General features: G+C 44.1%; 1 protein-coding gene across 1 annotated transcript in view; it reads right to left on the bottom strand.

Annotated features, from left to right (window-relative positions):
* The window catches only part of LOC129828723 (exportin-5-like), a 35,564-nt gene extending 12,407 nt beyond the window's left edge, over positions 1-23,157 (bottom strand). Inside the window, exons 1-27 of the mRNA XM_055889885.1 lie at positions 22,927-23,157; positions 22,155-22,276; positions 21,771-21,843; positions 21,399-21,536; positions 20,999-21,181; positions 20,865-20,891; positions 20,495-20,680; positions 18,374-18,450; positions 18,236-18,280; positions 17,974-18,058; positions 17,572-17,655; positions 16,479-16,604; positions 16,146-16,236; positions 15,866-15,994; positions 15,214-15,329; positions 14,768-14,923; positions 14,641-14,682; positions 14,227-14,316; positions 13,838-14,037; positions 13,239-13,335; positions 12,849-13,030; positions 5,026-5,126; positions 4,656-4,752; positions 4,039-4,174; positions 3,302-3,400; positions 2,945-2,991; positions 1,131-1,237 (exon numbers count right to left, since the gene is read on the bottom strand). Coding sequence (XP_055745860.1) covers positions 1,131-1,237; positions 2,945-2,991; positions 3,302-3,400; positions 4,039-4,174; positions 4,656-4,752; positions 5,026-5,126; positions 12,849-13,030; positions 13,239-13,335; positions 13,838-14,037; positions 14,227-14,316; positions 14,641-14,682; positions 14,768-14,923; positions 15,214-15,329; positions 15,866-15,994; positions 16,146-16,236; positions 16,479-16,604; positions 17,572-17,655; positions 17,974-18,058; positions 18,236-18,280; positions 18,374-18,450; positions 20,495-20,680; positions 20,865-20,891; positions 20,999-21,181; positions 21,399-21,536; positions 21,771-21,843; positions 22,155-22,276; positions 22,927-23,028 — 2,938 coding nt within the window. The 5' untranslated portion in view covers positions 23,029-23,157. The remainder of the gene's footprint in view (positions 1-1,130; positions 1,238-2,944; positions 2,992-3,301; positions 3,401-4,038; positions 4,175-4,655; positions 4,753-5,025; positions 5,127-12,848; positions 13,031-13,238; positions 13,336-13,837; positions 14,038-14,226; positions 14,317-14,640; positions 14,683-14,767; positions 14,924-15,213; positions 15,330-15,865; positions 15,995-16,145; positions 16,237-16,478; positions 16,605-17,571; positions 17,656-17,973; positions 18,059-18,235; positions 18,281-18,373; positions 18,451-20,494; positions 20,681-20,864; positions 20,892-20,998; positions 21,182-21,398; positions 21,537-21,770; positions 21,844-22,154; positions 22,277-22,926) is intronic.
* Positions 23,158-23,383: the final 226 nt, after the last annotated feature.

The raw sequence follows: 23,383 nt of genomic DNA, 5'->3' as shown, positions 1-23,383 counted from the left end.
AAACCCCACATACCCCAAACCTAATCCACCCCACACACCCCAAACCTAATCCACCCCACATACCTCAAACCTAATCCACCCCACATACCTCAAACCTAATCCACCCCACATACCTCAAACCTAATCCACCCCACATACCTCAAACCTAATCCACCCCACATACCTCAAACCTAATCCACCCCACATACCTCAATCCTAATCCACCCCACATACCTCAAACCTAATCCACCCCACACACAACTCAAACCTAATCCACCCCACATATATTCAAACCTAATCCACCCCACATATCTCAAACCTAATCCACCCCACATACATCAAACCTAATCCACCCCACATACCTCAAACCTAATCCACCCCACACACAACTCAAACCTAATCCACCCCACATATCTCAAACCTAATCCACCACACACACCTCAAACCTAATCCACCCCACACACACCTCAAACCTAATCCACCCCACACACACCTCAAACCTAATCCACCCCACACATATCTCAAACCTAATCCACCCCACATATATCTCAAACCTAATCCACCCCACACATATCTCAAACCTAATCCACCCCACACATATCTCAAACCTAATCCATCCCACACATATCTCAAACCTAATCCACCCCACACACACCTCAAACCTAATCCACCCCACACATATCTCAAACCTAATCCACCCCACACATATCTCAAACCTAATCCACCCCACATATATCTCAAACCTAATCCACCCCACATATATCTCAAACCTAATCCACCCCACACATATCTCAAACCTAATCCACCCCACATATATCTCAAACCTAATCCACCCCACACATATCTCAAACCTAATCCACCACACACATATCTCAAACCTAATCCATCCCACACACACCTCAAACCTAATCCACCCCACATATCTCAAACCTAATCCACCCCACATACCTCAAACCTAATCCACCACAAATACCCCAAACCTATTAAATCTGGATGTGCAGCAGAACTAAATTCCTATGAACAGTTTCAAGGGACCAGATTGTTTCTTCTGGACAAAAAAACATGCTCAATATAGAAACTCCATATAAAGTGCTACTTAGTCGCTCCTTACATCCCATTAACCTGTCCTTTCTCCCAGAGTCTGGACTTACTGAGCAGGTCCAGAACCTCTCTGGTGACCAGACGAACCAGCTGTTCCTCCAGCATCTCCTGGGTCACTTGGTTCTCCTCACACGCCTCGTCCTCATCATCCTCCATACTACACAAACAGAGGGAGAGGGAGGGAGATTGTCAACACGCCACCAGCACAGAAATAGAAAACCCATGCATTCAAAGTGACCACATCAAATGTAACTTTATTAGTCACATGCTTTGTAAACAACAGGTGTTGTTTACGAAGTGAAATGCTTACTTAAAGGCTATTCTCAGCAATGCAGAGAAAGAAAAAAATTATAGAAAAATAATAACAAGGAATAAATACACAATGAGTAAAGATAACTTGGCTATATACACGAGGTACAAGTACTAAGTTGGTGTGCAGAGGTACGAGGTAATTGAGGTAGATATGTACATATAGTTAGGGACAAAGTGACTAGGCAACGGGATACATAATAAACAGTAACAGCAGTGTATGTGATGAGGCAGATAGTTAAATAGTTATCCAATAGCTACACGGACTAACTATTTAATAGTCTTATGGCTTGGGGGTAGAAGCTGTTCAGGTCCAGTTGGTTCCAGACTTGGCGCTCCGGTACCGCTTGCCGTGCGGTAGCAGAGAAAACAGTCTACGACTTGGGTGGCTGGAGTCATTGAAAATGTTTAGGGCCATCCTATGACACCACCTGGTATAGAGGTCCTGGATGGCAGGGAGCTCGGTTCCAGTGATGTACTGGGCCATACGCACTACACTCTGTAGCGCATTGCGGTCGGATGACAAGCAGTTGCCATACCAAGCGGTGATGCAGCCAGTCAAAACTATAATATCTTATGCTTCACAGAGTCGTGGCTGAATGACGACACTATCAACATACAACTGGTTGGTTATACGATGTACCGGCAGGATAGAACAGCGGCGTCTGGTAAGACAAGGGGCGGCGGACTACGTCATTTTGTAAATAACAGCTGGTGCACGATATCTAAGGAAGTCTCAAGCTATTGCTCGCCTGAGGTAGAGTGTCTAATGATAAGCCTTAGAGCACACTATCTACCAAGAGAGTTTATCTGTATTTTTCGTAGCTGTTTACATACCAACACAGTCAGAGGCTGGCGCAAAGACAGCATTGAATGAGCTGTATTCAGCCATTTGCAAACAAGAAAACGCTCACCCAGAGGCGGTGCTCCTAGTAGCTGGGGACTTTAACGCAGGGAAACAAATCCGTTTTACCAAATTTCTATCAGCATGTTAAATTTGGAACCAGAGGGGGAAAGAAACTCTGGACCACCTTTACTCCACACACAGAGATGCATACAAAGCTCTCCCTCGCACTCCATTTGGCAAATTTGACCATAATTCTATTCTCCTGATTCCTGCTTACAAGCAAAAATTTAAGCAGGAATCACCAGTGACTAGATCAATAAAAAAGTGGTCAAATGAAGCAGATGCTGAGCTACAGGACTGTTTTGCTAGCACAGACTGGAATATGTTCCGGGATTCCTCCAATGGCATTGAGGAGTACACCACATCAGTCATTGACTTCATCAATAAGTTCATCGATGACGTCGTCCCCACAGTGACCGTAGTTAAAGTCGGAAGTTTACATACACTTAGGTTGGAGTCATTAAAACAGACACCAGCAGCTAATGGATACCAACGAAGGAAGTTTTTTCTCATTTCGGGAAGGGCCTTTAATTTTGCAGAAGCAAAAGGGCTTGGCTAGGTTAAGGCCTGAACGTCACGGGAATGGCTAAGACTCAGGCTTATAATTAATGGCTGTGCAGGGCTCTAACGCACTCTAACACATCTTACCTGACAGTACTCCGCTGGTTGATGATCTGCCACCTGAGGTTGAGTCTCTGTACAAATAAACAAAGAGACAATGTCATGTGATACGTCCTGTTATTACTTATTATTATCATCATCTCAATGGTAACTGATTTCTAGTGACTATGACAGCAGTGATCAAAAAGACTGATAATCCAAAATAAGCATGCTCTGAGTTCTTGATCAGCCTCAGAGATCGGTTTATATATTTGGAAGTTGTACCACAGCTAACCTTTAATGTTATGCGAGTACTTTACATGATTTGTATTTTATATACGCAAAGAAGCTTTCCTTTTTGGTGTATTGCTTCACAGGAGCAAGGAGAGAAGTGTTAGCTCTGACCTGAAGCATGTAGGCGAACAGAGGGCCCAGTAGGGGGCAGAGCAGACTGTCGTAGTACTCCTGAGGACACGACAGCACCAGCTGCTTCAGGAACACCCGTACACACACACACATTAAGGAGCACAGATTGATTGAATAGATAGTGGACATGTAATACCTCCTCAGTCTCCTGGGTGGCGCAGTGGTCTAGAGCACTGCATCGCAGTGCTAGCTGTGCCACCAGAGTCTCTGGGTTCACGCCCAGGCTCTGTCGCAGCCGGCCGCGACCGGGAGGTCCGTGGGGCGACGTACAATTGGCTTAGCGTCGTCCGGGTTAGGGAGGGTTTGGCCGGTAGGGATATGTGGATATTGTAAAGTGTAAACTGTAAAGTGTGTAAAGTGTAAAGTGGATATTGTAAAGTGGTTGTTCCACTGGATGTCATAAGGTGAATGCACCAATTTGTAAGTCGCTCTGGATAAGAGCGTCTGCTAAATTACTTAAATGTAAATGATGTAAATGTAATATCAGTGGCCATGACTATGCTGCAGTGTGTGCTTGATTTAATTTGTTTTACTCCATTCTCTATGTTCAATAGGGGGAAAATGTGGTTGTAATTGATCACCCAAAAAACCTGCAAGAGGGATACTTGGTTCACAATGACAGATTATTTTTTTGTCTGAAGAAAACTTAGATTGGATTAGTCAAGAGCTTCTATGTGATTGGTAGCCCTGATGGGCCAATAGGACAGAAGGATATGGAGCATGGGGCGGAGTCTGTGGTCAGGCACGTTGTCGAGGGAGATTAAGGCGGAACCAACGATCTGTTCAGCCAATCCATCAATGGTGTAGAAGTCTTGATGCAATGATAGGCCTGCATTCCCCAGGATATGGTAACTAGAGAGAGGAGGGTTATCGAAGATGGTGGATAAATGAAGATGGTTCACTTAGGTTGATTACCATTGAAAAAATAATCAGTTCCGGTCTGCTTAACGGGGTGGCTCTCCCATAGACACCAATACAATAGCAGCTTAGTTCATTGACTTCCATTGAACCAGAAAAAATGTGGGATGTATCACTTCCTCTTCTGTCTTTGGGGTCATGTCTAGAGAGCATACAGCTTATGTCAAATTGACGTTCAAATATTTTTTTTGGGGGGGGGACATTTTAGCTAATCCTAACCCTTTTCCTAACCCGATACGTTAATTCTCCTAACCTGATACGAAAAATCAATTTCGACATAAGCTGTAAACCATCTAGTCAAAACTGAGAAAGAGAGAGAGGGTTGGTAAGCAAGAGACAGTGAGATTGTGTAGGAGTAGTGTGCATGTGTGGAGAAGGAGAGGAAGCAGAAGACTATCCACAGTGAGGAACTCACCAGTTGTCATAGAGGGTACAGAAGAAACCCTGCATGCGCTCTAGATGAGTCTTATACACTGGAGAGTCATAGATGTCCAGGACTGGCTGTGTAAGGCCTACAGGTCAAGACACACAATAATCATGGAGGTTTATCAGCCTTCATAGGTGTATACTAAAAGCAGAATCAATGAGTTAGCAATGCCCATCTCAAGCTAATAATTTATTTATTTTTGAAATTCGAACATTAAGGAAAGTTAGCTGGCTAACTCATTGATCCTGCTATGTAGTATATCCCTCAGGGGTGAAATTATAACAGGTTAACACCTTGTGGTATAGAGTTTCTAAACCAGTACTGTGCAGAACCAGTGAATCAGTGTGGTTCCTCTTACCTAGAACCACCTTCCTCTCCACCTCGATCACCTCGTAGGCCCTGGAGAACGTCTCACTCAGACGACACATGTTCTCCGGCAGGAACAGATTGTTGTGGGTTCTACAAAGAGACATTATCATCCTCTTAATCATCATCACACACACACACACACTATCATCATGTCTCTGGACCTACGTATTGCCACAGTCATACCCTGGATCTAGTTGTCCCGTGGCATAAATATATAAATATTGTGGATCTAAATGTTATTAGGTTTGAAATCGCAACAAATAATCTGTTTAGACCCCAACCAAGGATGAGCAAAAGCCGTGCTATAAATTCTCAGACAACCCAAAGATTCCTAGATGTCCTTCCAGACTCCCTTCACCTACCCAAGGACGTCAGAGTACAAAAATCAGTTAACCACCTGACCGAGAATCTAAATTTAACCTTGCGTAATACCCTAGAGGCAGTTGCACCTCTAAAAACAAAAAACATTTTCCACAAGTTAGCTCCCTGGTATTAGAGGTCAACCGATTATGATTTTTCAACGCCGATACCGATTATTGGAGGACCAAAAAAAGCCGATACCGATTAAATCGGACCATTTTTATAACAATACTGAATGAACAATGAACACTTTTATTTTAACTTTATATAATACATAAATAAAATCTATTTAGTCTGAAATAAATAATGAAACATGTTCAATTTGGTTTAAATAATACAAAAACACAGTGTTGGAGAAGAAAGTAAAAGTGCAATATGTGCCATGTAAAAAAGCTAACGTTTAAGTTCCTTCCTCAGAACCTGAGAACATATGAAAGTTGATGGTTCAATATTCCCAGTTCTTCAATATTCCCAGTTAAGAATTATGACGCGTCGACTATTTCTCTCTATACCATTTGTATTTCATATACCTTTGACTATTGGATGTTCTAGTAGGCACTTCAGTATTGCCAGCCTAATCTTGGGAGTTGATAGGCTTGAAGTCAAACAGCGCTGTGCTTCAAGCATTGCTAAGAGCTGGCAAACGCAGTACATTTTGAATGAATGCTTACGAGCCTGATGCTGCCTACCACCGCTCAGTCAGACTGCTCTATCAAATATCAAATCATAGACTTAATTATAATATAATAAACACAGAAATACGAGCCTTTGGTCATTAATATGGTCAAATCCGGAAACTATCATTTCGAAACAAAACGTTTATTCTTTCAGTGAAATCCAGGAACCGTTAGGTATTTTATCGAACGGGTGGCAACCCTACGTCTAAATATTGCTGTTACATTGCAAAACCTTCAATGTTATGTCATAATTACGTACAATTCTGGCAAATTAGTTCACAGTTCGCAACGAGCCAGGCGGCCCAAACTGCTGCATAAACCCTGACTCTGCATGCACTGAACGCAAGAGAAGTGACACAATTTCTCTAGTTAATATTGCCTGTTAACATGAATTTCTTTTAGCTAAATATGCAGGTTAAATGATTATATTTTAAGAAGGGTATTGATTAATATTTTAAGGTATTGATGTTTATGGTTAGGTACATTTGTGCAGCAATGTGCTTTTGTTAAATCGTCACCCGTTTGGCGAAGTTGAAGTAGGCTGTGATTCGATGATAAATTAGCAGGCACCGTATTGATTATATGCAACGGAGGACAAGCTAGTTAACCTAGTAATATAAACCATGTGTAGTTAACTAGTGATTATGTGAAGATTGATTGTATATAAGATAAGTATAATGCTAGCTAGCAACTTACCTTTGCTCCTTGTAGCCAGAAGGTCCTTTTGACGCTGCACATAACAGGTGGTCAGCCTGCCACGCAGTTCTCATGCAATATAATCGGCGTCCAAAAAGGCAGACTAACGATTGTTATGAAACTTAAAAGGAAAAAAAAAAAACGGCCCTAATTAAATCGACCATGCCGATTAATCGGTCGACCTCTACCTGGTATACAGAAAATACCCGAGCCCTGAAGCAAGCTTCCAGGAAATTGAAACGGAAATTGTCTACCAAATAGCTCGGAAAAACAGCACCGTGCAATATCGAAGAGCCCTCACTGCTGCTCGATCAGCCTACTTTTCCAACCTGACATTTTTTATTGTTCTCCTATATATCTTTGATACTGTCGTAAGCTAACTAAAAAGCAGCATTCCCCAAGTGAGGATGGGCTTCACTTCAGCAGTGATGAATTCAAAGATCATAATCATTAGAAATCAAATAAGACTCTTTGATTCTGCGTATTTCTCCAAAACTCAGTTTTGAAAAAGTGTTCAACAAATCAAATGTATATTTGAAATTCTTCAAGTTGCCACCATTTGCCTTGATGACAGCTTTGCACATTCTTGGTATTCTCTCAACCAGCTTCAAAGGGTAGTCACGTGGAATGAATTTCAATTAACAGGTGTGCATTCTTAAAAAGTTAATTTGTGTAATTAATGCGTTTGAGCCAATCAGTTGTGTTGTGACAAGTTAGGGGGGTATACAGAAGATTATTTGGTAAAAGAAGAGCTCAAATAAGCAACTTGAAGGTCAGTCAATACGGAAAATTAAGAACTTTGAAAGGTTCTTCAAGTGCAGTCGCAAAAACCATCAAGTGCTATGATGAAACTGGCTCTCATGAGGACCGCCACAGGAAAGGAAGACCCAGAGTTACCTCTGCTGCAGAGGATAAGTTCATTAGAGTTACCAGCCTCAGAAATTGCAGCCCAAATAAATGCTTCAGAGTTCAAGTAACAGACACATCTCAACATCAACTGTTCAGAGGAGACTGCGTGAATCAGGCCATCATGGTCGAATTGCTGCAAAGAAACCACTACTAAGACCTGCTTGGGACAAGAAACACAAGCAATGGACATTAGACCGGTGGAAATCTGTTTTTTGGTCTGGTCCAAATTGGATATTTTTGGTTCCAACCGCCGCGTCTTTGTGAGACGCGTGTGAGTGAACAGATGATCTCTGCGTATGTGTATTTCCCACCATAAAGCATGGAGGAGGTGTTGTTATGGTGTGGGGGTGCTTGCCAGTGACACTGTCTGTGATTTATTTAGAATTCAAGGCACACTTAACCAGCATGGCTACCACAGCATTGCAAAATAACACCTATGGAATCATGTAGTAACCCAAAAAAGTTTCAAACAAATAAAAATTTGTTTTTTCAAAGTAGCTACCCTTTGCCTTGACAGCTTTGCTGCCACCACGCTTCACCATAGGGACGGTGCCAGGTTTCCTCCAGATGTGACGTTTGGCATTCAGGCCAAAGAGTTCAAACTTGGTTTCATCAGACCAGAGAATCTGGTTTCTCATGGTCTGAGTCTTTAGGAAACTTTTGGTAAACACCAAGCGGGCGGTCATGTGCCTTTTACTGAGGAGTGGCTTCCATCTGGCCACTCTACCATAAAAGCCTTATTGTTGGAGTGTTGCAGAGATGGTTGTCCTTCTGGAAGGTTCTCCCATCTCCACAGAGGAACTCTGGAGCTCTGTCAGAGTGACCAGCGGGCTCTTGGTCACCTCTCTGACCAAGGCCCTTCTCTCCCGACTGCTCAGTTTGCCGGGCGGCCAGCTCTAGGAAGAGTCTCGGTGGTTCCAAACTTCTTCCATTTAAGAATGATGAAGTCCACTGTGTTCTTGGGGACCGTCAATGCTGCAGACATTTTTTGTTACCCTTCTCCAGATCTGTGCCATGACACAATCCTGTCTCGGAGCTCTACGGACAATTCTTTCGACCTCATGGCTTGGTTTTTGCTCTGACATGCACTGTCAACTGTGGGACCTTATATAGACAAGTGTGTGCCTTTCCAAATCATGTCCAATCAATTGAATTTACCACAGGTGGACTCCAAGTTGTAGAAACATCATGGTTGATCAATGGAAACAGGATGCACCTGTACTCAATTTTGATTCTTATAGCAAAGGGTCTGAATACTTATGTAAATAAGGTATCCGTTTTTTTAATACAATTTGCAAAAAATTCAAAAAACCTGTTTTCGCTTTGTCATTATGGAGAATTGTGTGTACATTGATGAGAATCATTTTTTTATTCAATTTTAGAACAAGGCTGTAACGTAACAAAATGTTGTAAAAGGAAGGGGTCTGAATACTTTCCGAATTAACTGTATATCCTGCCTGGTTGGTCCTGTCCGTAGGTATCGTCGGACAGCCCCCCCCCCCCCCACCGTCTCAGCCTCCATTATCTATCTATTAAGTTTACATACACTTAGGTTTCTTGTTAACAAACTATAGTTTTGTCAAGTCGGTTAGGACATCTACTTTGTGCATGACAAGTAATTTTTCAAACAATTGTTTACAGACAGATTATTTCACTGTATCACAATTCCAGTGGGTCAGAAGTTTACATACACTAAGTTGACTGTGCCTTTAAACAGCTTGGAAAATTCCAGAAAATGATGTCATGGCTTTAGAAGCTTCTGATAGGCTAATTGACATCATTTGAGTCAATTGGAGGTGTACCTGTGGATGTATTTCAAGGCCTACCTTCAAACTAGGTGCCTCTTTGCTTGACATCATGGGAAAATCAAAAGAAATCAGCCAAGACCTCAGAAAAACAATTGTAGACCTCCACAAGTCTGGTACATCCTTGGGAGCAATTTCCAAACGCCTGAAGGTACCATGTTCATCTGTACAAACAATAGTACGCAAGTATAAACACCATGGGACCATGCAGCCGTCATACCACTCAGGAAGGAGACGCGTTCTGTCTCCTAGAGATGAACATACTTTGGTACGAAAAGTGCAAATCAATCCCAGAACAACAGTAAAGGACCTTGTGAAGACGCTGGAGGAAACAGGTTCAAAAGTATCTATATCCACAGTAAAACAAGTCCTATATCGACATAACCCGAAAGGCCGCTCAGCAAGGAAGAAGCCACTGCTCCAAAACCGCCATAAAAAAGCCAGAGTACTGTTTGCAACTGCACATGGGGACAAAGATCGTACTTTTTGAAAACATGTCCCCTGGTCTGATGAATCAAAAATAGAACTGTTTGGCCATAATGACCATCGTTATGTTTTGGAGGAAAAAGGGGAAGGCTTGCAAGCCAAAGAACACCATCCCAACCGTGAAGCACGGGGGTGGTGTTTTGCTGCAGGAGTGACTGGTGCACTTCACAAAATAGTTGGCATCATGAGGTAGGAAAATTATGCGGATATATTGTAGCAACATCTCAAGACATCAGTCAGGAAGTTAAAGCTTGGTCGCAAATGGGTCTTCCAAATGGACAATGACCCCAAGCATACTTCCACAGTTGGGGCAAAATGGCTTCAGGACAACAGTCAAGGTATTGGAGTGGCCATCACAAAGCCCTGACCTCAATCCTATAGAAAATGTGTGGGCATAACTGAACAAGTGTCTGTGAGCAAGGAGGCCTACAAACTTGATTCAGTTACACCAGCTTTGTCAGGAGGAACGGGCCAAAATTCACCCAACTTATTGTGGGAATCTTGTGGAAGGCTACCAAAAACAGTTGACCCAAATTAAGCAATTGAAAGACAATGCTACCAAATACTAATTGAGTGTATGTAAACGTCCGACCCACTGGGAATGTGATGAAAGATGACATTTCACATTCTAAAATGAAGTGGTGATCTTACCTGACCTAAGACAGCATTTTTTACTAGGATAAAATGTCAGGAATTGTGGAAAATTGAGTTTAAATGTATTTGGCTAAGGTGTATGTAAACTTCCGACAACTGTATGCTGCAACAGTCTACGTGCCGGCGGGCTAGGATCAGTCTGTCCTATCTGGTGAAATTCTCCTGTCTTATCTGGTGTCTTGTGTGACTTAACTTCTTTGGGACAGGGTGGCAGTATTGAGTAGCTTGGATAAAAAGGTGCCCAGAGTAAACTGCCTGCTACTCAGTCCTAAAAGCTAGAATATCCATGTAATTAGTATATTTGGATAGAAAACACTCTGAAGTTTCTAAAACTGTTTGAATGATGTCTGTGAGTATAACAGAACTCATATGGCAGGCCAAAACCCGAGAAAAAATCCAACCCGGAAGTGGGAAATCTGAGGTTTGTAGTGTTTCAACTCTTTGCCTATCCAAGATACAGTGGAAATGGGGTCATATTGCACTTCAAAAGGCTTCCACTAGATGTCAACAGTCTTTAGAACCGTGTTTGATGCTTCTACTATAAAGGAGGGGGGAATAAGAGGGGATTGAGTCAGGTTTGAGGTCTGGCAGAGTGCCAAGGGCTGGTCACGCGCATTTACATGAGGTAGAATGTGTTCCATTGCATTTCTGAAGACAAAGGAATTCTCCGGTTGGAACATTATTGAAGATTTATGATAAAAACATCCTAAAGATTGATTCTATACTTAGTTTGACATGTTTCTACGAACGGTAATATGACTTTTCTGACCTGCCAGCGCGTCGTCAGTTTGGACACACGAAGAAAAGGAGGTGTTTGGACATAAATGATGGACTTTATCGAACAAATCAAACATTTATTGTGGAACTGGGATACCTGGGAGTGTATTCTGATGAAGATCATCAAAGGTAAGTGAATATTTATAATGCTATTTCTGACTTTGTTGACTCCACAACATGGCGGATATCTCTTTGGCTTGCTGGGCTCTGAGCGTTGTACTCAGATTATTGTGTAGATTATTGTGATTTCTCGGTAAAGCTTTTTTGAAATCTGACACAGCGGTTGCATTAAGGAGAATTTTATCTAAAGTTCCATGCATAACACATGTATTTTTCATCAACATTTATAATGAGTATTTCTGTAAATTGATGTGGCTCTCTGCAAAATCACCAGATGTTTTGGAAGCAAAACATTACTGAACGTAACGCGCCAATGTAAACTGAGATTTTTGGATATAAATATGAACTTTATCGAACAAAACATACATGTATTGTATAACATGAAGTCCTATGAGTGTCATTGATGAAGATCAAAGGTTAGTGATTATTCTTATCTCTATTTATGCTTTTCTCTTTCGCTCTTCCCTCCCGGAGGCCCTGAGCCCAAGGACCATGCCTCAGGACACCTGGTCTGATGACTTCTGGCTGCCCCCGTCCCACCTGGCAGTGCTGATGCTCCAGTTTCCTGCGGAACCCTGACCTGTTCACCGGACATGCTACCTTGTCCCAGACTTACTGTTTTCCATCCTCTCGCGCTCCCTCCATCCCACTTGCTGTCTCAACCTCAATGCTCTGCTATAAAAAGCTAACTGACATTTACTCTTGAGGTGCTGACCTGCTGTACCCTCTACAACCACTGATTATTGTTTGACCCTGCTGGTCATCTATGAACGTTTGAACATCTTGAACAATCTGGCCTTAAATCGCCACCCGACACAGCCAGAAAAGGACTGGCCTCCCCTCAGAGCCTGATTCCTCTATAGCACAGGTGTCAAACTCATTCCACGGGGGGCCGAGTGTCTGCGGGTTTTCGCTCCTCCCTTATACTTGATTGATGAATTAACATCACTAATTAGTTAGGAACTCCCCACACCTGGTTGTCTAGGGCTTTATTGAAAGGAAAAACTAAAAAACCTGCAGACACTAGGCCCTCCGTGGAATGAGTTTGACACCCCTGCTCTATAGGTTTCTTCCTAAGTTTGTGCGTTTCTGGGGAGTTTTTCCTAGCCACTGTGCTTCTACATCTACATTGCTTGCTATTTGGTGTTTTAGGCTGGGTTTCTGTATAAGCACATTGTGACATCTGCTAATGTAAAAGGGGCTTTATAATTCCAGTTGATTGATTACCATCACAAAAACTATCATCATCAAACATAATCATCATTCCATACACATGCACACGCTGTCTTCATCTCCAACACCCCCACCCCCTCTACACATCCCCTTACCTGATGAGGGCGAGCAGGTTGGGCAGCAGGGCCAGGACCTGGGGGGTGCAGGGGTTTCTGTAGATTGGGGCTCCAGAAGGGGTGTAGCCCGCCACGAAGCCCCCCGCCTTAGCCTCCTCCAGGTCAGCCGGCCAGCGGGCCCTCTTCACCACCCCCAGGATGGTGTATACACAGAAACTCAACTGGAGGGAAGGAGGGCAGGGTGGGGGAGAGAAACAGGGAATAGGACACTTTCAATATACAGTAGTTGATGTTTTGGCAGGACTGGCAAGCCTGACATCACATAGAACGTTTTAGCACTTAGCCATGAACACACGCACGCGAACACACGCACGCGAACACACACACACACACACACACACACACACACACACACACACACCTACCTACCCGTGACCTGTTGATGCCTGTTGTGTGGTCTGTGCCTTCAGCCATCAGCTGATCAGCACCAACGAAAGCCAGGAACAGAGCAGGTTCCAACAGTACCCTGATACACACAGAGAGGACAACCATTTATATTATACATTGTGTGTGCGTGTGTGTGTGTGTGTGTATAGAGTGTGTATGTGCGCATGTTGTTTGCGCGTTACGAAAATCAAGTTGCTTGCTTATTGAAAACCACTTCCTAACACACGTGACCGCACTCCTTGACAACGTTCCAAAGGTTACCAATTGGATGGCTCCATCCGTGACATTTCAAGCCAGCTTTGGAGTGAGCTTACGTTCTTAACTCTAGTACACACGCATGTGGGAGGTAGGTAGCCTAGTGGTTAGAGCGTTGGGCCAGTCACCGAAAGGTTGTTAGATCGAATCCCCGAGCTGACAAGGTAAAAATCTGTCGTTCTGCCTCTGTTCCTAGGCTGTTGTAAATAAGAATTTGTTCTTAACTGACTTCCCTAGTTAAACAATGGTTAAATAAAAATAAATAAAAGTGTGCCTGCAGTGAGTGTGTGTATACACAGTTCAGTGTGTATAGTGTGTGTACATACTGCCTCATCTCGTCGGAGGTCCAGCGAGCGGCCACGGTGGCCATGAGCTCCTCCAGGAAGGCCTTCTGCTTGGTGTAGTCTTTGAACTGGTTACTAATGAGGACCAGAGCCTCTATCAGAGCACACTTCTCCATCTGAGTCAACAGGGCCTCGTTGGAGAACAGCTTCTTCACCTGATTATACAGTATGTCAAAACATGGCTGCAGAGAGAGAGATGTACATGATGAAAACACACAGACATCGCCCCCATACACACTTGTAAGAAGCAATAGATTGAAGTGATAGTGATGAAACACAGTTGACTATTTAAAGCATTGGTTCCTTTCTGCTGCACAGTGCTGGATGAGCAGTCCTCTAGGACTGGGAGAAACGTGACCGCGGACACATACCAGAATGAACCATGGGTAATCTCGAGACATCTTGATGATGGAGGAGCAGGCGTGTCTTCTGACGTTCTTCACCGCACGCGTCCGTGGCGCCTGAAAATGACATCACAGATCAGATTGATGATTGTGTTAACTCGAGATGACACAACGACAAGGATACAGTTTAACAAAGTTTACTGTATGAACACACTACAAGGTAGCCATTCCACTCAAGGCTAGGTTCATCAACAACAAGACTTCCCGCGCAGACGCACTCTTGACAGAGTGATAGCCCCGTAATAACAGAAATATTGGGATACTTAAAACATGAACATAACAGATTGGACCGAATACTTGGCCTCGGATACCTATTATTTTTATACAATCCCAAAGAACACACATCTGTCATCCCTCCTAAGAATATTTAAGACGGCTCACCTTGCTCTCCTCTACCACCTCAAATGTGATGGAGGCAAACAGCTGGGAAAGAAAAATCAACAGTTTAACACCATCCACATGAAGACGGAGAGATTATAGATTGGTGTGTACACGTTTGGGTGTTCACCTTGTAGAGGACCTGAGGCAGGAAGTGAGGTCGGTGTGTGACGAAGGGGAAGAGGGAGGAGAGGTTGGTGAGGACACAGGACAGGATGAGAGGGTCTTGGGTGTTGTAGTTCAACACTGCCTGTAGCAGCTCAATGCCCTGATCTACTGGCAACTTCTACAGAAAGGGCAGAGAAACACCACAGAGTTAGGGGTTCGTCATCATCATTTCCTTTCATTACATTCATAACACTTGTTTATGTTCTTGAGCCATGGGGAAGACAGTGTAAATCAATGGTTTTGTCTTTCAACAATACCTACAAGTAGTAGCTGTTGCATTGTTGCCATCTAGGGAACCCGACTGGTGGCTTTCACACTTTGACCTTCTTTGGATAGCGTATCACCCTCTCTACCCCTCTAACTCTCGGCTGTGTGTATCCAAAAGCATTCTGTTTTGCTTCCTCATACCTCAACCTCTACGTTCTTGAAGATCTGTCCCACAACACTCTCTGTGAAGAAGGTCATAGCATCCCACTGGACCGCTGACGGAGACAGGATAGAGCACAGCCCCTCAGCCATCTTAGCTGGAAACGAGGAAGAGAGAAGACAGGAGGGAGGAGGAGGAAGGGAGGGAGGAGGAAGAGAGAGAGAAGACAGAGCGAGGGAAAAAGGTGAGAAGACAGAGACAAAGTCTATAGTTAATAATGCTAATTATCTAATTAGTTAACAGGCACCAGTATCAATCCCTTTCAGAGAGTTGTTACGAGAATTCATCTAAATTTGTGTTACGGGTGACCTAGAGTGAGAATTCATATCATCCATATAAAGAAGCATTTCCTTTATAAGAACCTCAACTCTCTACTTCCTCTTGATACGGGTTAACTCTTGATTTGAGCAGTCAGCTCAGATGACCTAGAAACATACTAATGGCTCTAGTCCACAGCCTCTCCAGTAATGAACCCTCCACCTACTCTTTGTGGTAGTCTGACTGCTGTGGCTGACAGCGTGTTAATCCCACAGGGACTCCAAGACACTGTTTCATACTGACACATTTCTCATCACACACAAGACCCCCCCTTCCCAGATCTTCAGTGAGCCACAGTCAAGAAGTAGGACGTACACCCAGTGGTCCCGATGTCAATGGGTGTACTGATCTGATACTGCAGCCACTCTGCTGCAATCTGGAAGCCCTCCAAGGGGACGACACGACACGCGTTCCGGACCGCCTCCCCCTGCTGCGCTCGGAACGCTGGAACACACCGGAACACGAGCATCAGGGTCGTGATCAGTAGGAACAAACTGGAGAGAACATTCTTTGATAGCAAATAAATAAATAATATTACATATTAAGATTGCATAAATCCAAGTTATTCAAATAAAATAGGAGTCACATTGCTTACAGTTGAAGAAGGAGTTGAAGTCTTCATCACTGTCGAAGTCATGACGGGAGTACTCACAGCTGGGACTGTCGTTCCTGGAAGGGAAACCAGTCTAACAGGAGGAGCACGAGAACACAAAGTCATAGAATTAAAGAACCCACCTTCCCAAAGCATGTAGAGAAACAATATAAATAGTGGAGAAGCTCAACCTTTTGGTGTACTTGTCATTATTTATCATAGTTTGTGTGTAACTCAATGAGTCCTTTACGTGCTCATTTTTCTAATGAACATTTTGATACTTTAATGTGCACCTGCACAAAGTCTTGGATGCACGTACGTTGTAGCCCGTCTCACCTTGACTAGGTTGGTCATGGTGGCTCTGAAGTACTTGATCATCATCTGGATGATGACAGGATCCTTGGAGAGAATCTCATGTCTGAATAGGGTTCCCCATGTGATCTGGGTGGAAGATCTTAGGAACTGGTGGGGAAAGAAAATAAATACTTCAGTTCAGAGTAGAATAGATGATCAGAACAGATCAAAAAATGAAAGAATAAACCTGTCAACGTTCAGTGCTCGAAACCCAGAATTGACAAAGGGAGATATGGAGAAACAGTAGTGTTAGATCGCTGTATGGGATTTGAATCATGAGCCTGTGGCTGGTACTTTACTGTAACAGTTGGTAACTCACCTGGCCGGTACGTTACTGTAACAGTTGGTAACTCACCTGGCCGGTACGTTACTGTAACAGTTGGTAACTCACCTGGCCGGTACGTTACTGTAACAGTTGGTAACTCACCTGGCCGGTACGTTACTGTAACAGTTGGTAACTCACCTGGCCGGTACGTTACTGTAACAGTTGGTAACTCACCTGGCCGGTACGTTACTGTAACAGTTGGTAACTCACCTGGCCGGTACGTTACTGTAACAGTTGGTAACTCACCTGGCCGGTACGTTACTGTAACAGTTGGTAACTCACCTGGCCGGTACGTTACTGTAACAGTTGGTAACTCACCTGGCCGGTACGTTACTGTAACAGTTGGTAACTCACCTGGCCGGTACGTTACTGTAACAGTTGGTAACTCACCTGGCCGGTACGTTACTGTAACAGTTGGTAACTCACCTGGCCGGTACGTTACTGTAACAGTTGGTAACTCACCTGGCCGGTACGTTACTGTAACAGTTGGTAACTCACCTGGCCGGTACGTTACTGTAACAGTTGGTAACTCACCTGGCCGGTACGTTACTGTAACAGTTGGTAACTCACCTGGCCGGTACGTTACTGTAACAGTTGGTAACTCACCTGGCCGGTACGTTACTGTAACAGTTGGTAACTCACCTGGCCGGTACGTTACTGTAACAGTTGGTAACTCACCTGGCTGGTACGTTACTGTAACAGTTGGTAACTCACCTGGCTGGTACGTTACTGTAACAGTTGGTAACTCACCTGGCTTGGGTGAGTGGTGAAGGCCAGGAATGCTTCTGTGTACTTGCTGAGGTTTGCAGGTACATCTACCTCCACATCTGAACCCTGCATTAGAAACACATAAGACAAAGGAAATAATCATCAAGTACTATAAATAAATACATACATAAAACAATATAGTAAATGTTAAGTTCATGTTTTAAGTATCCCTATATTTCTGTTATTACGGGGCTATCACTCAGTCAAGAGTGCGCATGCGCAGGAGGTCTTGGTCGTTGTTGGACCTAGCCTCGAGTGTGATGGCTACTTGTAGTGTGTTCATATTGTATAGTAAACTTTGTTAAACTGGAACTTTGTCGTTGTGTCATTTCGAGTTAACAGTAAATAGATGATCGTAATCAAAGACAGTGCAGACAGACTCACCACTAAGAAGCAGAGTTGGCTGCCAAGGGAACACAGGACCTGACAAAGCCTCTTCAGGAAGATGTAGTGTCTCTCCACCACTGGCCTGGGGGGTCAAATCAAACTTGATTTAAACACAGCACACTTCACAGAAAGAAAGAAAAAGAACAGGCCATATGAGCTCCAATGCTAATGCTGAATATTAACCCTGTTCTGGAGCAAAACAACATAAGACTGCTAGGCAGGCACTGACGTTGAACACCAACATGTGTAGGCTACTCACTGTGTCGGAGAGGATTTGTTGCATGTTGCTGCTCCATCTGCAGACCTGTAGCCACAAACCAATGAGAATGAGAAGCCAGAACGAGCTAGAAATGCTTCTGTGTAAAGCCTTATGGGTGACGAGGGGAATGGTACTCACTGTGCTGCGGACAAGATGTAGTGCATGGCGACGTCATCAAACAGCACCATCAGCGGTTTCCTGTCCTCCAGCTTCCCCTGTGGAGACACCAGGCACATTTTAAAAATATATAGATATTTCACATTTATTTTACCAGGTAGGCCAGTTGAGAACAAATTCTAATTTACAAGATAAAGCAAGGCAGTGCGATACAAACAACACAGAGTAACACATGGAATAAACAAGTGTACAGTCAATAACACAATAGGAAAAAAAGAGTATATACAGTGTGTGCAAATGGCGTGAGGAGGTAAGGCCATAGGCCATAGTAGCGAAGTAATTACAATTTAGCAGATTAACACTGGAGTGATAGATGAGCAGATGATGATGTGCGAGTATAAATACTGGTGTGCAAAAGAGCAGAAAAGTAAATAAAAACAATATGTAGATGAGGTAGGTAGATTAGATGGGCTATGTACAGCTGCAGCGATCGGTTAGCTGCTCTGATAGCTGATGTTTAAAGTTAGTGAGGGAAATATAAGTCTCCAGCTTCAGTGATTTTTGTAATTCGTTCCAGTCATTGGCAGCAGAGAACTGGAAGGAAAGGCGGCCAAAGGAAGTGTTGGCTTTGGGGATGACCAGTGAGATACACCTGCTGGAGCGCGTGCTACGGGTGGGTGTTGTTATCGTGACCAGTGAGCTGAGATAAGGCGGAGCTTTACCTAGCATAGACTTATAGATGACCTGGAGCCAGTGGGTCTGGCGATGAGTATGAAGCGAGGGCCAACGAGAGCATACAGGTCGCAGTGGCGGGTGGTGTATGGGGCTTTGGTGACATAACGGATGGCACTGTGATAGACTGCATCCAATTTTCTGAGTAGTGTTGGAAGCTATTTTGTAAATGACATCGCCGAAGTCGAGGATCGGTAGGATAGTCAGTTTTACGAGGGTATGTTTGGCGGCGTGAGTGAAGGAGGCTTTGTTGTGAAATAGAAAGCCGATTCTAGATTTAATTTTGTTTAATATGAATTTGGAAGGAGAGTTTACATTCTAGCCAGACACCTAGGTATTTGTAGTTGTCCACATATTCTAAGTCAGAACCGTCCAGAGTAGTGATGCTGGTCGGGCGGGAAGCAAACGGTTGAAAAGCATGCATTTGGTTTTACTAGCATTTACTAGCAGTTGGAGGCCACGGAAGGAGTGTTGTATGCCATTGAAGCTTGTTTGGAGATTAGTTAACACAGTGTCCAAAGAAGGGCCAGATGTATACAGAATGGTGTCGTCTGCGTAGAGGTGGATCAGGGAATCACCCGCAGCTAGAGCGACATCATTAATATATACAGAGAAAAGAGTTGGCCCAAGAATTGAACCCTGTGGTAACCCCATAGAGACTGCCACAGGTCCGGACAATAGGCCCTACGATTTGACACACTAAAGTCTGTCTGAAAAGTAGTTGGTGAACCAAGCGAGGCAGTCATTTGAGAAACCAAGGCTGTTGAGTCTGCCGATAAGAATGCGGTGATTGACAGAGTCAAAAGCCTTGGCCAGGTCGATGAAGAAAGCTGCACAGTACTGTCTTTAAGACGTTAAGGTGACACAGCTGTTTTCACAGCCCTGTGACGTACCTGACTAGTACTGGCCATTCAGTAGCTGTAGACCTCCATTTCACATTTAAACAAATATATTTTTTCTTTATTTAACTAGGCAAGTCATTTAAAGAACAAATTCTTATTTACAATGACGGCCTACCACAGCTAAACCCGGACGACGCTGGGCCAATTGTGCGCCGCCCTATGGGACTCCCAATCACAGCCGGATGTGATACAGCCTGGAATTGAACCAGGGACTGTAGTGATGCCTCTAGCATTGAGATGCAGTGTCTTAGACTCGGGAGCCGTAAACAAATATCTTGTCCTGTCCTAGAAAGGGGTGAGCCTGCAGTAAGGGGAGTGACTGGACATAAAGGGGCCTGTCAGGTCCTACAGAGCCTGTCTCCAGTAAGGGGAGTGTCTGGACATAAAGGGGCCTGTCAGGTCCTACAGAGCCTGTCTGCAGTAAGGGGAGTGTCTGGACATAAAGGGACCTGTCAGGTCCTACAGAGCCTGTCTGCAGTAAGGGGAGTGTCTAGTACTGTGCACTAACCTTGCGGCTGATGGCGATGAGCAGGCACTCGGCAGCCTCCAGCTGCAGCTCTGTCTCACTGAGCAGCAGACACAGCATCTCCAGCAGGCGACAGTTGTCATTGGTGAGGTGGGCCAGGGCCACCCAGTCTATGTAACCTGCCAGGGTGTTCAGAGCAGCCACGCCTACACGACAGTGGGCCTTGGCCTAACCGGGGGGAGAGGGGGCAGGAAACAGAGAGAGGGAAGAGGAGGAAGGAAGGAGTAGGGAGGGGAGAGATGGGAGAAAGGGGGTAGGGGCAGAACAGAGAAGTCTCTTTAGCTGGGTGTCTAAATGTAAATATAATACATTAGAATATATATTGTAGTACATCTAAAACACTCCTTCCTACCTGCAATTCTTGGCCTGGTATTTTTTTCTGGAAGAGATACAAAAAGGTAAAGCATATCAATAAAAGAGGTGAAAAATATTGCCGCAAAAAAATATACACCATGAGACAGACAAGTGTAACCATTGTCTGTTTACCAGTTTGCGGTACTCGTCGACGTGGAGCTGCAGGATGGTGAGCAGGAAGCTAAAGATGCTATCCATGTTCTGGGTGAGGGTCTGCTGGATGTCCCTGCGGCGCTGGGCGGGCAGGGTCTGGAAGGTGATCACGTCCTCCGCCAGCCGCAGCAGGATCATCATCACCAGCTCTGTCTGGGCCTCCTGGGGGGGGGAAATGAGTGAGGGGGAGGGAGGAGGGAGTTGACAATCTGATCGCAACAACTTTATTTGTATACTGTAATGTACTCTCCAATTGAATCAATTGATGTTTTGAGCCCTGAAAGTTGCTCCGGGGGGGGGGGGGGGGGGGGCATTGGCAGCTGACACCCGCCAACATAACAACCTAGGGGAAACACTGAAATGGAAAGTGCTGACTCACCCCTATGCTGGTGAGTGCCTCCATCTCCTTGAGCATGTCAGGCCAGTGCTGAGGCCATTCTCTCTTGATCATCTCCACTATGATCCGTGCGAGAACGTCCTTGATGTGACTCTCCTCCTCCAGGATCGGATAGGTGCCCTGCAGAGAGGAAGTGTGCCAGTCAGGGAACGGACTAGTGTCAACATATTAATTCATGTACACAGATCACGCAACAATGCGGAATTTGTTGGTTTATTTCAACTTTTTTTTTTTTTTTACTATATTTGCTATTCGGTGGACAGACCACCATTAATTCCCTTCATCATCTTGTCTGCCACATACCTTTTCTAGAAAAATAGAGAAACAGGGTGTTTTTCACCCAGACAGACTTACAGTTGACAACAGCCCCATGGCACAGTTCTTCAGCTGGACTTTCTCCTGCTGTGGCATGTTGTTCCATCTGAACCTATTCTCAACATGAAGAAAAACAAGGTTTTGGGGAACACATTGGCAGCACGCGTCCAGTCCACATGTGTAGGGAAATATCTTGATTACAATGATGGAGCGGCAGGTAATCTAGCGGTTAAGGGCATTGGGCCAGTAACCGAAAGGGCACTGGTTTGAATGCCTGAGTCAACTAGGAAAAAAATATGTTTATGTGCCCTTGAGCAAGGCACTTAACTTAAGCAAGTCGCTCTGGACAAGAGTGTCTGCTAAATGACTCAAATGTAAATGTACAGAACTGAATCATAAAGCCAAATATACTCATGAACTCACTTGATGACGTGCTCCAGTATCTGTAGACCAAAGTGCCTCACCACTGGTGTTTGGGCTTTATCTGCTAACTGTAGCCCACATGGAACACAGAATGGACACTTCTCTTTGAATTCTTCACAAAACTGAAGAGAAAAAGAGACACGATGGACAAGTTAATAATATGCACTCACTCAATTAGCTACCTTGACGTTTGAAACATCAAAAACAGGGAACTTGCAATGATATCAGTCATAGTTACCAATATAATTTAGATTTACAAAGAAGTGACTTAGGAGAAGTCAAAGATTGCTACTGTAACTAGTAAGTAGCTGCTGGCAATCTAGCAAGACGCTCTCAAAACACTGAATAACTCAAGTTTATTCAACGCAATCAATATGTCTAGGATAAATTCTTGGCATAAGTGATCTTGCATTCAGTTTGAGTGCATCAGGCATCGGTAATGGTTTTGCACAGATATCTAGGTTGCTACCGGTGTGCAATGAATGAAATCTGCAGCTGGCAACGTGACGGGAATGGCATGTTAGCCATCTGACGTTAGCTAGCTAGTTAGCTAAATGGCTAGCAAGCTACGCCCATTGATTAATCCATGCAATAGACATAGTAAAATGCCACGATCGGCGTCTATAATGCTAAGTTATAACTAGCTAGCTATGCATTTGTATAACACAGCCCATTCTCAGTCAAGTAACCACATCGCAACTGGGAAAGCTAGATAGCTAGCTGGCGCCTTACCAGCTAACGTTAGCTAACTAGCATCTAGCCATCAAGGTACCTTTAGGGCCTCCAGACGATATATTTGACTAGATTCCGCGTCCATCATCACGTTAACAGCTTTGATGAGGTGATCACACATTTCAGACACTGGTTCACCCATGACTTTGAGTAGCGTCTTCAGAAAATGAGATGAATGCTAACGGTACTTCACTTTGCAAAACACCTGCAGAATGGGTAAACTGCACGCGCTTCGATAATTCACAGCATGTACACATGCACAACGTGCTGCGCATGAACGTTCCACAAAATAGGTGTGGAACTTTGGGACTTGTAGTTTTCTTGGCTGAAGGTGGGATTCCAGAGCAAAGTGACAACTGTCACGGTCTGTGATAAAAAATACACATGTGTTGATGTCACAAGTTTACTGGAGAACTGAGACGAAGTAGAGACTCTGGACAGGGTGGATATTCGTATAATAAAAAGCAGTTTTATTCAGAGGTAAAGATATCTGATAC

This window comes from Salvelinus fontinalis, chromosome 30 (genome assembly GCF_029448725.1).
Source record: "Salvelinus fontinalis isolate EN_2023a chromosome 30, ASM2944872v1, whole genome shotgun sequence".
Taxonomy (NCBI): Eukaryota; Metazoa; Chordata; class Actinopteri; order Salmoniformes; family Salmonidae; genus Salvelinus; species Salvelinus fontinalis.
The sequence above is the reverse complement of the archived record's forward strand: the minus strand, read 5'-3'. Positions and strand labels throughout refer to the sequence as shown.